The sequence below is a fragment of the Ursus americanus genome, chromosome 21 (genome assembly GCF_024610735.1).
Source record: "Ursus americanus isolate L20-20 chromosome 21, mUrsAme1.1.p, whole genome shotgun sequence".
NCBI classification, from domain to species: Eukaryota; Metazoa; Chordata; class Mammalia; order Carnivora; family Ursidae; genus Ursus; species Ursus americanus.
Genome location: NC_142147.1, coordinates 30,219,612 through 30,236,110, shown reverse-complemented (window position 1 = coordinate 30,236,110; position 16,499 = coordinate 30,219,612). Strand labels below are relative to the sequence as shown.

The window sequence follows — 16,499 nt, the reverse complement described above, 5'->3', positions numbered from 1 at the left end:
TTTCTGGTCAGTTTTTATCACATTTTCATACCTTTCCAGACTCAGTAGAACACAGTGATTTTTAAAACTTAAAATCACAATAAGCAGTAACGTTCATTTTCCAAAATGAAACTATATATCAGTATCCAAGTAATCCATGGCTATATTCTTTAAAGGAAGTTAAATGAAGTTCACGTGCCTTTCCGTACAGCTATGGATTGAACCAAAATGAGTACTTTGGGAGCCAAAAATATGTTCACTCCAATATAAAATGTTGAATGTGTTTTAACAGTCCTGTGGGATGCTGGAATCAAAGTGTGGGAACCAACCTACCAAAATGAAAAATGCTGTTCCTTCCACAGAAAGTATAAGTCTGTGAAAGAAAGCACTTTGTCTCTTGGCCTCTTAAAATTACTGAATGTTCGCTAAGTTCTTATTATAGTGTACAATCTAGCAGAAGGTATGTTTGTCAAAATACGTGGGGATGGCACTGGGGGATAACGATTCTCTGCTTCGTATGTATTCATCAGGTCCTCCCAATATCTTAGCCGGCTCCCGTCTTCAGCCACCGTGGTACTGATCTAGATATCTACCTTCAAAGCAGTTCTCCTCTCTTCACTTCCATGTCTGATAGAAAGAAAATTCAGCAAACATCCATTGGGTGCCCATTCTATGCCCAGTCCTCTATGAAACACTGGAGATACACCAATGGTTTCAACGTAAATTAGGTTGCCAAAACATCGTAGTCCATGAAGAGTGAGTGTTGTATGTGGATCCCATTCTTGTTGGAAACAGCATGGCTTAGAACATAAATATACATAAAACTATGTATAAATAGTTGGCTCTGCTGTTCCCTATGCCACTCTGCATGAGTCACTTAGACTCTCTGGGTCCCAGTCTTCTCATTTGAGACATGAGGCTGAGCTCATGTCTTCCACTATATGCTATGGCAGTGTCCCGAAATGCCTTTATATCACCCCAGACCCCAGTAGCAGAAAGAGGACTTGCTCATCGTCATCCACAACTGGCATGATATCGGGGACATTGTAGATGCCCCCTCAGAAATGTTTACTGAATGAATGACATCCACTGATAAAATGTATTCATTTGTTCCAAGACTAGAACCTTCTTTCCAAATTGAGAAGTCATACATGCAGGTGATGAATAAGACAAAAGACGGTGGCTACCCTTGGCGGGGGCAGAGCGTAATGAACAAGCTTGTTGAACCATTGTGTCATACACCTGAAACAATTATAACATGGTGTGTCAACTATGCCCAAATAATAATAATATTAAGAAAGCAAATGAAAGGAGAGCTTCTGACCAAAGTCAGGAGTGACAGGCAGAGTAGCCAGCCTTCTCCTTCTCATTCTAGCCCCTTCTGTGCCACACCACGGTCATAATCCCAAGTTCTCTGAAGAGGTCTGAACTTGTGCGGTACACATTTTAAAAGCCACTGGATTTCATCATCTCTTAGGACTCCTCTTAAAACTGTACAGTTTAAAGTTAAGTAGAGTGAATAGCACTTAGAGGATTGAAATTTGATCTCCTAAATTGCATTTGAGGAATCAATATGCTTCCTAAAATGCTTGCCTTTCCCAAAGTGAATGATTTGCCCATAAGAAGTTGCTGACCAGTTAGTTCACAGCAGATTTAGCTTAATTTGGGAGAGTAGCAACTTGCCCTCCCAGGGTGGTGGATTTACCAGATCTTCTCACTTTTTTTTTTTTTTTCCTGGGCATAGCGCAGTGCAAGGCAAAGGTAATGCAATCCTGGGAATAACTGACTGTTGTCCATTAACCCTAAGAAATAAGCACATGGCCTGACACCAAAAAGAAGTGCTTTGTGCGTCTGGTTCTTTTTACATGTCGAAACCTTCTAGAATGTCTTCATAGGGAAGCTCAGTTTAACCTAAATGGAAAACAGACCTTCACTTCTATCACTGAGTCACCCAATTTAAAATGCAGTCTCTGTTACAAACATTCATTCTCCCTGGAACTTTGACTCAACATGTTTCAACATTTGCAACAGGTGGATGTCAATTTAAACAGAGCTGGCCCCATTGATTTCCTCGGTGGCCAAGGGAAACTCCTAAGGGTAATCGAGGATTTATATGATTGTCTTAGGTCTTAAATTTTTAAGGCATTATTTAAGTCCATCAATCAAGTTTTTATTTTGAAGTACATTCGTACATATACTTGTAAATGACTTGAAGAAAAGGAGCTAATTTTCAGGACCCTGTATTAAATTTCTGCATTGCCCAGGGAAAAACCACTCGTACACACACACACACACACACACACACACACACCAGCAAAAAAAAAGAAATCAATATTGATTTGGCAATCATAAGCTTTCTGAGATCACTACAGAGACAGTTATTATAAACTAGATAATTTCCACATATTTCTTCTATCAGCGTATTCCCCACAACGTAAATCTGGCATAAAGTCTAAAGAATTTCTTATTGAACTAGTATGCTCATTAGTCATCTGAAGGATTGAACAGTCAGCTTGTATGTTAAGTCTTTAGGACATTATGTATGGACCATACCACATCATGTTTATTTTATTGGCTTTGGGAACATGAGAAAAGATAAACGTGTTACTTCTATACCCCACGTAGCTGGATTGGGGGTGAGGGGGGTGTTGTGTAAGGACTTATATTTGAACGGTTTCACAGAAATGTGAAAATTGAACATCAGAGTTGAAATTTACACGTGCTTTTGTTGAAAAACAGTCATTTAATCTGAGGTATACAGATATATGTTGGGCTTTTTGAGGATAGCTGAAAATATATTTCCATGTCGAGACTGAGATAGAGGTAACGTAAGGTTACGGACTTTGTACTTTGTGCAAGCACTGTGCAGAAGGGCTGTTTAACACAGAGTTTTAAGAGACCTTGGTAATAAGAATTAAAAACACAAAACATTGGGGCACCTGGGTGGCTCAGTCAGTTAGGCGTCTGACTCTTGGTTTCAGCTCAGGTCATGATCTCTGGGTCTTGGGATTGAGCCCCGAATTGGGCTCCTCATTCAGCATAGAGCCTGCCTGAGATTCTCTCTCTCCTTCTTCCTCTGCCCCTGCACTAGTCACACCCACGTGTGCTCTCTCTCTCCCCAAAACAAATAAGTGAATCTTTTAAAACACATACACACACACACAATTTACTTTTTCATGATAAGGTGCCCCTTGAGATGACACATTTTTAAGAAGTGACTGAAAGTGAGCTTTTTTGCTAGTTGATGCATCCTTTCCTTCCCCCTTCTCCTCCTCTTCCCTCCCATTTCTTCCTCTTCTCCCTTCTGGCTCTTTCTTCCACTTTGTCTCTGTGTCTCCCTCATTTCTCTTTCTCCATCTCTGTCTCCTTCTCTCTCAAACACACACACACCACCACCACCACCACCAACAACAACAACAACCGAGTCATACTCTGTATCAAACCGCCCTGCAGGGGGAGGAAAGGTGAGGAAATTCGTCGTGAGTGTTTCATTATACAGTCATCTCAGCCCCGTGTGACCAACAGGACTCAGGATGACATGATAACACAGGTTGCTATTCGAAGAATGAAATATAATCACCTGTGTTCTGACGGCGTTCATTCCGTTATGAAAAGTCTTGAAAACACAAGCTCTCTTGTATGTTGAGGACTGTTTCCGTCCGTGTGAAGCCGCGCAAGGGATGTTTAACTCTTAGGAAGCCCGTGGCGTTGAATAGCGTTAACAGGGGAGAGTCCTGCCGCTGACAGCGACAGCAGCCGTGGTAAGGCCAGTAAGTGAGAAATCAGTGAGCCGCAGGCCAGTTTCAAGGCAGAAAAAGACATCTCCGGAAAATTACTGTAATAAACAACTTCCTGCACACGGCAGCCCCAGGAGGCGATGGCGCAGCGGGGAGCAGGTGGACAGGCCCATTGATCAGTGACACGGGCGGAGTGTCACCTTCTCAGGCAGCTCCTGCCTCGTGCCCCTGCCGTCGGAACTCTCCCCACGGGGAAGGGGCCGGCGTGAGTGAAGATGTGCCGCAGGATAAAATCAGTGGCGGGGAGAGGAGATTAGCCAAGTAGCACGGACTTGAGTGAAGACACGAAACACAAAAGAGGCAAAGAAGTAATGGAGAATTAATTTGGAACAGATGAGAGAAAGCTCAGGCTCCAGAGGACGATTCTGAGGCGCTTTTGTGATGCCACCTCATTTGTCTAGAGGCTGCCATTTGCTATTTGCAACCTGGGCCCCCGGTTAATTCATGGCAAATACTTGTGTGACGGGTCAGAGAACACTATTTATTCTCTTCATTAAACTCCGAGGAATGCGGGCCGGTCGAATGAGAACTGTCGTCCGCCCCCTCCTGTGACCCTGCCTCGTAGATGCATTTCCCAGCTCCTGGCAGAGTCTTTGCACTGCTGTGTCTTGTCCAAGCCCCCCATCCCCATACTAGCCCTGAGGATCCCTGGGGTGGCCTTCCAACCTGGAAGCAAACAAGGAGGCAAAGACAACGGGCAGAGTTGTGACATCACAGAGGCTTCCAGAAGTTACAGGACCTTACAAAAAAAGGCATGACTCCACCCCACAGAGCCATCCCTTCCCTGAGCGCCACTCGACCTGTAAGGTCCCGTGCGAGTCCCAGTTTATCTGGAAGGGCCAGTCTGCAAAGCGTATCCTCTTTCAGTTGTCGCAACAGCAGGGTCAGTGAAACCTCTAAATAAACCCAGGGGAAAATGGATTGAGGAGATTAAAAGTCACATATGCTGAAACCAGACGTTCGCATGGTCAGAAACACAGGCTCCAGGTTTGAACCCAAAGCCCGAGGTGGATGCTGTAGCCCGCTGTTGAGTCCCGGGGATAGAACACTTCCCAGGGCTCGTACAGTTTTTCGAATTTTACAGTATGGTCCTAGACATTGTGTTTCGGGGTTGGAGAAAGAGTGTGGTAAGAGATAGGACGTCAAGTTTTGGAGTCAGACAGTATCAGAGACTTGAGTCCCAGCCTTACCAGCTAGTGCCCTGAGCCCCTGCTCGTACACTGCGCCGGCATAGAATAACCCCAAGAGCTTTGCGGTCATCGCAGGGCAGTCAGACACGTCACTGAGGACAAGAAACCAGCTTTCTAGCTTGCGTTAATTAAAAGACCAGCCTTTAAAGCCTATTTGTAACTCTCTGATTCATTTGGGAGAATTAGGACACCTTTTTTTTTTTTAAAGGCCTTAAATGGGGGGTGCCTGGGTGGCTCAGTGGGTTGACTCTTAATTTCCGCTGGGCTGGTGATCCCTCGGTCCTGAGATCGAGCCCCACCTGGGGCTCCATGCTCAGTGTGGAGTCTGCTTGGGATCCTCTCCCACTGTCCCTCCTCCACTCTCTGTCTCGAAATAAATGAAATCTTTAAAAAATAAAAATTACAATAAACAAATAAAAGGCCTTCAATGAAAAAAAATACAAAACTGGTGGAAGGCATTTGTAGTTCGAACATTACAAATTAAAAGTGAGAGCAAAAGAAAGAAAGCCGTTTACCCAAGATGACTCAGTGTGTCCTTTGTTTTAACTTTGTGTGCCCTAAGCAGAAACCAAGCCCCCCTCCTTCAGAGGGTACTTGGTAGAGTCCAGCCCTGCTGTGGTTTTCCAACTTAAGAAGCTGTAAATTTTATAACTCTTCACCCTGCCGTCAGAGCTGCTGAATGTTGTGTCTGAAGTCAGGTGGTTCGTGTGTTAAAGGTAGACATTAAACAGTTCTACTGAGGACCTGGAAGTAGTTACAGAGGTTGCTTGCCAGCTGTAAATTAGAGACCCAGTGCCAGTTGGCTGGAAAATTCTCTGGACTCGGTCCAGTTAAGTAGACTGAATCGCTGGCGGTCTCTCTAAATGTGTGCATTTAGCAGCTCGCCGTGCAGGCTGACATGCAGTGCGGGGTGGCTCAGAAACAGAATTGTGATCTTGCGCCACGGGCGGGCGGCGGTGGGGGGCATTCCCGTGACCTGGAGGGAGTCTGTGTTCTCCGCTAGTGCCGAGAACAGTTACTGACTGCTTTCGACAAGATCACTGAAAATGCTTTAAAATAGATGTGAGTGGAGGAACGATCGTGTTCAAATTGCCCCTTGTCCCGGCCGAGTTCCTCGGCGTTCACGGGGGCAGGTGGGGTCTCAGCTGTGTGGTTGTCATACTGCTGCTGTCCAGGTTCGGCTGGGACAGTCTGTGATCCAAGGGATGGCCAGGCTCACCTGCCCAGAGGTGCTAGTCTCCATATAGGAAGGGCAGGTGACATCAGTGTTAGACCACAGGGTCATTAAGAATTTGGAAAATCTAAAATTGTGTCTTAAAACTGGCGCATGTGACCACCTACAGGTCCAGCAAAGCTGGCCTCATGGATGTGGGACCTGTGACATCCACAAAGCCTCAAGCTCAGAAGGACTCTGTGTTCGGTCAAATGCTCTGCTGTCACTAACATGAAATCTTTAATAATTTTTTAAAGATTTTATTTATTTATTAGAAAGTGAGAGAGCATGAACAGGGGAGCAGCAGAGAGAGAGGGAGAGGGAGAAGCAGGCTCCCCGCTGAGCAGGGAGCCCAACACAGGGCTCGATCCCAGGAGTCCAGGATCATGACCTGAGCCAAAGGCAGACACTTAACCAACTGAGCCACCCAGGCATCCCAATAATTTTTTTTTTTTTAAACAAAGGGCCTTGTGTTTTCATTTCGCATCAGGCCCCACCATTTATGTAGCTATTCTTTAGGGTAGGATTGATTTTTTTTTAAACAAAGTCCTGTCTCTGAGAATAGGGTGAAAGAGTGACCAACAGAGATTCCATTAGCTAGGCAGACAGCCTGTTTCCAAAGGATCGACTATTTGCAAGCATCAAATAGTGAGAGACGAGATGATTGCCGCGTATCCTGTTCGTGGTCACTTTGCTCCTCAATACAGGATAAAGAAAAGGGCAGACAACACCTTAATTATCATCAAGAAGCAAATAATATGTTGTAACTGGCAAATACTCATCTTTTATATACTTGGCCTTGGTGTCTATTTGTTTAAATAATTGCTGTCTCTCAGAGGCCTGTATGAGCTGATGTTAGACTCTTCAATCAGCTTTCTGCTGGTTTATACAAATATTGTCTTTCAGCCTTCGTGATTGTGCACACGGCTCTGCATGTGAATTTGCGGCTACATAGACATTAAGTCAAGCCTAAGTCGTCTCATTTTTTAAAGCTGAGCATCTTTTATTCATTTACGTGCTCACTAAATGCATTAACGTGTTCAGCAAATAAAATATAAATGATATGTCCTATATGCCATAGATTCTATGAATACATTCATAGAATCCTGTGGATGTTTATAGTAAAGTGTGTAAGTTACTTCTCTTCTTGCTTTGGCTGGCTAAGTAAACTTACTGCACTGATAATATGAAATGGATTAGCTGCCTTCTTGGAATCAAATCTTCTGTTTGCTGCTGTTTCTACTTTTAGCTCAAGAATTTTACTCTTCAAATAAATACTTATTCTTCTCAATCTATTCCAAAAAATAGAAAAGGAAAGAAAACTTCCAAATTCATTCTATGAGGCCAGCATTACCTCAAAACTAGATAAAGAGCCCCCTAAAAAAGAGAACTACAGGCCAGGATCTCCGATAGGTAGAGCCAGAAATCCTCAACAAAATGCTAGCAAACCGAATCCAGCAAAACATTTAGGAAATCATTCACCACGATCAAGTGGGTTTTATTGCTGGGTTGCAAGAGTGGTTCAATATTTGCAAATCAATCAACATGATACATCACATTAATAAGAGGATGAGAGCCATCTGATCATTTCACTAGACACCAAAAAAGCACTTGACAAAGTACAACATCCATTCATGATAAAACCCCTCAGCATAGTAGATTTAGAGGGAACATGACTCAACATACCAACGACCGTATATGAAAAACCCACAGCTAATATCATCCTAAATGGGGAAAAACAGAGCTTTTCCTCTATGTTCAGGACAAGACAGGGATGTCTACTCTCACCACTGTTATTCAACTGGAAGTTCTAGCCACAGCAATAAGACAACAAAAAGAAAAGAATGGTACTCAGATCAGCAAGAAAGAAGTAAAACTTTCACTATTTGCAGATGACACGATGCTATATACAGAAAACCCTAAAGACTCCCCCTCAAAACTGCTGGAACTGACACATGAATTCAGTCAAGTCACAGGATACAGAATGAACATACAGAAATCTGTTGCATTTCTATATACCAGTAATGAAGCGGTAGAAAGAGAAATTAAGAAATCAGTTCCATTTATAATTGCTCCAAAAATAGTAAGATAAGGACTAAACGTAACCAAAGAGGTAGAAGACCTGAACCCTGAGAACTATAAAATGCTGATGAAAGAAATTGAAGATGACAGAAAGAAGTAAACATTTCATGCTCATGGATTGGAAGAACAAATATTGTTTAAATGTCTGCACTACCCAAAGCAATCCACACATTTAATGCAATCCCCGTTAAAATACCAACAGCATTTTTCACAGAGCTAGAATAAACAATCCTAAAATGTGTATGGAATGTACAAATCTGTATGGAAAGACCCTGAATAGCCAAAGCAATCTTGAAAAAAAGCAAAGCTGGAGGCATCACAATTCTGGACTTCAAGTTATGTTACAAAACTCTAGCGAACAAAACTGTATGATGCTGGCACAAAAATAGACACAGAGATGAATGGAACAGAATAGAAAACCCAGACGTGAACTCACAATTATATGGAAAATTAATCTTTGGCAAAGAAGGAAAGAATATCCAGTGGGAAAAAGACAGTCTCTTCAACAAATGGTGTTGGGAAAACTGGACAGCAACATGCAGAGGAATGAAACTGGACCACTGTCTTACACCAGACAGAAAAATAAATTCCAAATGGATTGAAGACCTAAATGTGAGACCTGAAATCATAAAAATCCTAGAAGAAAACATAGTAACTTCTTTGGCATTGCCCTTAGCAACATCTTTCTAGATATGTCTCCTGAGACAAGGGAAACAAAAGCAAAAATAAACTACTGGGACTACATCAAAATAAAAAAACGCTGCACAGGGAAGGAAACTATCAACAAAACTAAAAGGCGGCCTGCAGAATGGGAGACATTTGCAAATGGCATACCCAGTAAAGGGTTAGTATCTGAAATATATTGTAAAAACTCATAGAACTCAACCCCTTAGAAGCAAATGAGCCAATTAAAAATGGATAGAAAACACGAACAGACGTTTCTCCAAAGAAAACGTATAGATGGCCGACAGACACATGAAAAGATGCTCAATGTTGATCGTCAGGGAAATACAAATCAAAACTATAATGAGATAACACCTTACACCAGTAAGAATGGCTGAAATCGGCAACACAAGAAACAACAGGCGTTGGTGAGGATGCAGAGAAAGGGGAACCCTCCTACACTGTTGGTGGGAACGCAAACTGGTGCAGCCACTGTGGAAAACAGTACGGAGGTTCCTCAAAAAGTTAAAATTACCCTATGGTTTAACAGTTACACTACTATTTACCCCAAGAATACAAAAATATTAATTCAAAGGGATATATGCATCCCAATATTTATAGCAGCATTATCTATAATAGCCAAATTTGGAAACAGCCCAAGGGTCCATCAACTAATGAATTGGTAGAGAAGATGTGGTGTATATACCTACAATGGAATATGACTCAGCCATAAGCAAGAATGAAATCTTGCCACTTGCAATGTCATGGCTGGAGCTAGAGAGTCTTATGGTAAGTGAAATGAGTCAGTCAGAGAAAGACAAATAACCGTATGATCTCGCTCATATGTGGAATTTAAGAAACGAATGAGCAAAGAAGGTAAAAGAGAGAGAGGGGCAAACCAAGAAACAGAGTCTTAACTATAGAGAGCAAACTGAGAGTTACCAGAAGAGAGATGGGGGGGGATAGGTGATGGGGATGAAGGAGGGCACTTGTGTGATGAGCACCGGGGGACGTATGGAAGGGCTGAATCACTGTATTGCTCACCTGAAACTAATATTACACACTATGTTAACTAACTGGAATTTAAATAATTTTTTTTTAATTAAAAAAAGTTTTACTCTTCGGAGGATCCTTACATATTTTTATTTAAATTGTGAGGGAAGGTAGTTGGGAAACTCAATATAAAAGTTTGCCCTTTGGGGGGGGAATAGAAATCCTCAGAACTGAAATTTTCTTTTTTTTTTTTGGTGGCTTCTTTGTGGAAATCGTCACCAAGATACTTTGTTAATTAAACGACAGCTACAGGGGCGCCTGGGTGGCTCAGTTGTTAACCGTCTGCCTTCGGCTCAGGTCTGATCCCAGAGTCCTGGGATCGATCCCCACATCAGGCTCCTCCGCTGGGAGCCTGTTTCTTCCTCTCCCACTCCCCCTGCCTGTGTTCCCTCTCTCGCTGGCTGTCTCTCTCTCTCTGTCAAATACATAAATAAAAATCTTAAAAAAAGAAATGAGCGCTACAAAGCTTTAGGGAGTCATGTGATCTGCCCTCCCCCCTCCCCCAAATTTCACAGCAGCATTTGATTTTCCTTTGCGGGTTCTAAGACAGTTTGTTTTTCATCCCTTCAGTAACAGTCAGTGAATGATTTTTATAATACTAAAATGGTGCGGCCTTATCTCCTCTAGTGAAGAATATGGCTTCTCCTCGTCCCTAGGGCGCCATGAGCATGGAAATGAGAAGAGGTGATGAGCTTAGACCAAGGAAGCAACAGTGGCGATAGACAAAGTGAAACACGGTCAGACTGGAGGCACACTGAACGTGAAGAGAACTCCATTTCCTGGGTGATTCGATGCAGGGTGTGAGAAAAAGGAGATCGGGGTGCTTCCAACTTTTTATCTGGGCCTGAACCATTGGAAGGGCTGGTTGCTATTACATGGGATTAAGAAGAACAGGGTACAGGGAGGAGAATCATGAGGTCGCCGTTGAATGTCGATATGCCTTTTATATATTCAAGTAGAGAAGCTCCATAGGCAGCTGGATGTGTGAATATGGGCCTCAGAGCACGGGCTTCATCTCCAGCTCTGCTGCCCAATAGGACAGCCACTGGCCACACATGGTTATTTAAGCTTAGATTTAAATTAAATTAAATGTAAAGGTTTATTTAGCCATGGTTCTATGCTATGCTCAGTAGCCCCATGTGGCTTGTGGCTGCCATACGGAGCAACATGGGATTAGAGTACAGTCATCACTGTAGAATGTTCTCTTGGAAAATATGGTGTGGAGTGATGAATTGGGGAGTGGTCAGCATACGGATTGTGCTTAAAATCAGAGCACTGGATGAAATCACATGAAGGAGCGTGTGCAGATAAAGGAGAGGTCAAGAGGTTGGGGTCACTCTGATAATGAATAGTTAGGAGATATGGAGGATTCAGCCAAAGAAACTAGGAATGAAGTTCTGTGGGGCAGGAAAAGCACTGCGAGAATGGGCTTCTGGTGGCAAAGCAAGGAGGAAGTGATCGATTGTGTCCAATGAGACGAGGCCCATCAACTATTGGATCTGGCAGGGTGCCCATGAAAGAGCGGTTTCGGTGATGTGTTGGCGAGGGACGCCTGAGCCAGAAGGCTCCTGGGTGAATGAGAAAAGATATGGAGACAGAGAGTAAAGACAACTCTTTGAGGGATTTTTCCTATAAAGGGAATCAGTGAAATTAGATCTGAGCTGGAGGGATATGTGGAGATATATCCCACATGTGTGGAGATTTTTTTAAAATGAGAGAGAGAGAATAGCATGCTTGGACTGATGGGAAAGATCTAAGAGAGAAATTTGAGTGAAGCTCAAATAAGGGGCGGCTGTAGTAGCGGTCTCCGTAAGTGGGTGACGGCAGATGGGATCTGGAGCCTAGTGGAAAACCTGGACCAAACAGGAGCTAGGGTCGGGCTTCCTGGGTGAGGGTGCGAGAGCTGGAGTTTCATGAGTACCGATGGAGTAAGAAGTGTCACAGGGGGGACCGCGTACGTTCTCTTCTTGCTGGTGGCCTCGGTGATCCTCTGTGGCTAGCTTTACTGGAGGCTGAGGGAAACTTGACATCTTGATTGGTTGTGTTTAATAGTAATGACACTTTGACGTACTTAATTTTTTTTTTCCTGAACACACCCTGCTATTCACAGTGACATTTTTAAATGTTTTACAGTGAAATCACAGTCCACGTATGGCTTAGATTCTAGAGTCTGTCTAAAAGGTGAAAACCGATTATATTTTCAATGCCCATTGAAAGCGTGTTAAGCCCCTCTCAAATCACCAGAATGTAAGTCTTTCGAGCTCAGAAGGCAAAAACTAATATTTTTAATATTTTGTGCATTTCCACTGGGGACCCCAAAACCAGGATCTAGTTTGAAGGGCAGAGAATGGGGTGGGCTTAGGAAATGGAGATAAGTGGATTTCTTTCTCTGTCATGCTTAACACTTGAACTTGTCTCCCTTACTCGTGTGTGTGATACAATTCCATGTGTTATAAAATGATCCTGCCCTTGGGAGCCTTATTGCTCACTACAGCTCCCCAAACAGCTCCATGTACTTCTCCTACATCTTACTGGCACACGTGGACGGGTGCACGGCATTACTCTCTCCTCGCGAGACCTCTGTACCAAGAGATTCTGCTTAAAGAGATATGGCACAAAGAAAACAAACTCAAAATATTACATATGAGATACTACTTTAATTGAAGGGGGAACTGAGTTGAAATATCAATGAGCATCAAGATTCCTTTCAGAATGTAAAACCTCTCTCCAAATTCTAGTTTGATTGTGAATAAAACTCTCAATTGTGTGCTTAATATCAACAACAGTTTTAATAAGCAATAAATAGCCATAAAAAGAAGAAAAAGACTAGAAGGATCTTCAAAAATAAGACCTCTAGGACCTTGATTTTGAGGTTTCCACTGGGGACTAACGAGAATTTGGCATTTGTCCATTTTAATGGTATTACCACCTGTTGTGTTTGGGTTTTGTCTTGGATGGGGGCGAGGAGAACAAAGACTCATTTCTCAGCATGTCGTTTCTGGGAGGCACCAAGGATCCGTTTTGTGGTAAAACCAACGGTGTTCACACTACGCACTCCTCAGGGTACGCCGTGATCGTCCCGGAGACGCTGGAGCTAACGGTGACGTGGAAACCGTTTTGTAGCATCCTGAGCAGCCGAAGGGCCTTGAGCCGCTGCCACCCGCCCCGCTCTACCTGACGTGGGGTCTCACCAGACAGGGAAAGAGCCGGGCCTTCCTAGTTTTTAACTGGAACTCGGCTTTGCTTTGGGGGCGTGAATGCCCAGTCCTAGTGGTAAAGAATTTTCCGCAAGACTCATGGGGCGGGAGAGAAACAGCTATTTATACTCATGTTTGAGATTAAAAGAAGGAAAAAAAGGAAAAGCAATACTTAAGAGAGCATCAGGAAGGGAGACGCATAATGTTTGCCGCAGAGAGAAGGTGACAGATTGCAGTATTGAGGCACATTTTGTTGGCGGTCCTACTCCTATTTTAAGCTTATTCAGCAGTCACCTGTGTGATCCTATACAAGGTCTTTCTTGTCAGTTTTTTTCAATGAAAAAATGAGCAGCTATGTTGTAGACTTGTAGGAATGTTTTGAGATAACGCCTGGAAAATGCGCAGCAGAGGGCCTGACACGTGGGACGTGAGGGTACATGATCGCTCTTATGTTAGTGGCCGGACCTTATAGGATCAGATTTATCCTAAGTCCTTGTCCTTTTTTTAAAAAAGTTTTTATTCCAATTCCAGTGAGTTAACATACAGTGTAATGTGAGTTTCAGGCGTACAGTACAGTGATTCAGCCCTTCCATCCGTCCCCCGGTGCTCAGCAGACAGGTGCGCCTCTTAATCCCCATCACCTATCTCACCCCCCAGTTCCCCTCTGGTAACCCACAGTGTGTTCTCTAGAGTTAAGACTCTCTTTCTTGGTTTGCCTCTTTTTTTCTTTCTTTCTTTTTTTTTTAGTTTATTATGTTATGTTAGTCACCATACAGTGTATCCTTAGTTTTTGCTGTAGTGTTCCATGATTCATTGTTTGCATATAACACCCAGTGCACCATGCAATACATGCCCTCCTTAATACCCATCACCAGCCTGTCCCATTCCCCCACCCTCCTCCCCTCTGAAGCCCTCAGTTTGTTTCCCAGAGTCTATAGTCTCTTGTGGTTCGTTCCCCCTTCTGGTTTGCCTCTTTCTCTCACTTTGCCCCCTAGGCTCGTTTGTTTTGGTTCTTAAATTCCACATATGAGTGAGATCATATGGTATTTGCCTTCCTCTGACTGACTTCACTTAGCATGATACTCTCTAGCTCCATCCATGTCGTTGCAGATGGCGAGATTTCGTTCTTTTGTATGGCTGGGTAATGTTCCATTGCATGTATACACCACAGCTTCTGTATCCATTCGTCTACTGATGGACACTTGGGCTGCTTCCATACTTTGGCTATTGTAGGTAATGCTGCTGTAAACAATAGGGTACATGGATCCCTTTGAATTAGTATTTTTGTATTCTCGGGGTGAATGATAGTGTGATTGCTGATCATAGGGTGGTTCTATTTCTAACTTTCTGAGGAACCTCCATACTGTTCCCACAGTGGGGGCACCAGTTCGCATTCCCACCAACAGTGCAAGAGGGCTCCCCTTTCTCCACATCCTCGCCAACGCCTGCTGTCTCTTGTGTTCATTTTAGCCATTCTGAGAGGTGCGAAGTGATACCTCATTGTAGTTTTGATTTGTATTTCCTTGATGACCTGTGACGTTGGGCATCTTTTCACGTATCCTAAGTCCTTTTGAGATTAAATCTGTTCCAGTATATGCATTACCAATCCCTACTTCTGATCCTCTTTCTTTTTGTCTTACCTGTTCATCCTGGTACAAAATCAACAGACACATTCTCTTTGGACAGATTCTCTTTGGAAATCCTACTGGAAACCTGCTTGGATTCTAAAACTGATGATAGGTAACTCTAAGGGGGGTATTCTGTGGTTTTTGGAGTGCCTCCCTCGTGCCCAGGAGAAGGATTGTAAATTGTGGCCCAGGACAAATCTTAAAAATAGATATATGTAGATTCAGTTTCAACCATTTCTGTGAGGCACCACTGTGTGTTCGTACCATGCTAGGCTTTCAAGCTTAATGGGAAGGTCGAGACCTCATAATATAACCTTATTGCCTTCAATATATTGTAAAAAAATTTTTTTTGCGTTATTAATGGATATACATAGAGTTGAGGGTTGTGGGCTTACAGCAAATGTCAAGTCATGTTTCCTATTTAGCATCCGTCTAAATCACAGCTTTGATGATATGGAAACACACATTTGAAAGTATCAAGGGAAAACTTGAAACAAACATAAAACATACTTGGGAACAATGGCGTGAGCCAACTTGAAGGTCAAAATGTCATACAAATATCTTTAAAATGCTCGGTGAGATTTCTGGAATTCCAGGGTCTGACCTGTCTCTTCATCTCTGGTTTGTATCTACGCTGTCCAGGTCCTGATGCAAGGCAAAAATCCGGGGATAGCTTGGAAGTATGCACTTCCCAAGGTCACGAATGGAACTCAGCCGGCCTCAAAAAGACACAGCCATGCCTGGACCACAGTGCAGTCTCCATGCTCCGTTTCTTGTGGGGGAGGTAGGGGATTTTCCAGTTCTCCCTTCCAAGTGTCTTCTCAAAACAGGTCCATCGATCTCAGACCTCTTTGAATTGTATGATTCAAATAAGCAACAAAAGAGCTGTCTTTTTTGGGAACCATCCTTGTTAAAAGCAAATACTATTGTCCTCTTTAAGGATTTTCCTATGTACAAGGGAACCAAGTCTCAGCATTCAAGTCATTCATAACCAGGACTCAAGAGTTATCTATCTGAATGTGGGGGGGGGGGATAGACAAAATACCTATTTATTTATATTTTTCTTTTCAGCTTATAGTTCAGTTTCTCTCTATCCTGACTTTTCTGTTGGGTAGGAACCTCCCACTGAGGCTTGTGGAACATGGGGTCAACACCAGTGAGGACACACGCAAGGCAAACGTAACACGTCTGTCTGAAACGCGAGTGTTGTGTCATTCCATCCCCTCGGGTGAGGCCAGCAAAGTCTCTCTCAGGAGGGAAGTGTAGTAAATCTGAGAAATTACCCTCCTAAGGGAGGGAAAACAACAGCCATCTTCTCAGCAAGTAAAAGGCAAACATTTTATTTAGATCCAAAAGTACCATCTATTTGTGTGTAAGTCGGTACTTGTTCCCCTTGCCCCTGTGAGAAGAAGAACGAAAGTCTATAAACGGATCCATAAAGCTGAAGCGTGACGGCTGGTCACTCGTTTTCTCATTATCAGAGCCCCTGGTGACCGTGGGTCTCCACCTGTGCCCATCCCCCCACGCACACGGGGGCACCCTGAACCAGCCACGAGCAGAAATATAGAAAATGAAGAAGTTCTTAGGTCTGTACGGCTTCTTCAGGTGTTTATGCTAATTAACAAAATACAAGGATATATTTCTTTGTTAAATATATTAGATACTTGAGAAGTAGTTTTTTTACAGAAATCAGTAAA

The 16,499-nt window shown here is 43.2% G+C and overlaps 1 protein-coding gene across 1 annotated transcript in view; it reads left to right on the top strand.

Moving 5' to 3' along the window:
- The window catches only part of ADAMTS18 (ADAM metallopeptidase with thrombospondin type 1 motif 18), a 73,012-nt gene that overhangs the window by 38,379 nt on the left and 18,134 nt on the right, over window positions 1-16,499 (top strand). Inside the window, exon 14 of the mRNA XM_045796049.2 lies at window positions 15,445-15,586. Within this exon, the coding sequence (XP_045652005.1) occupies window positions 15,445-15,586 (142 nt within the window). The remainder of the gene's footprint in view (window positions 1-15,444; window positions 15,587-16,499) is intronic.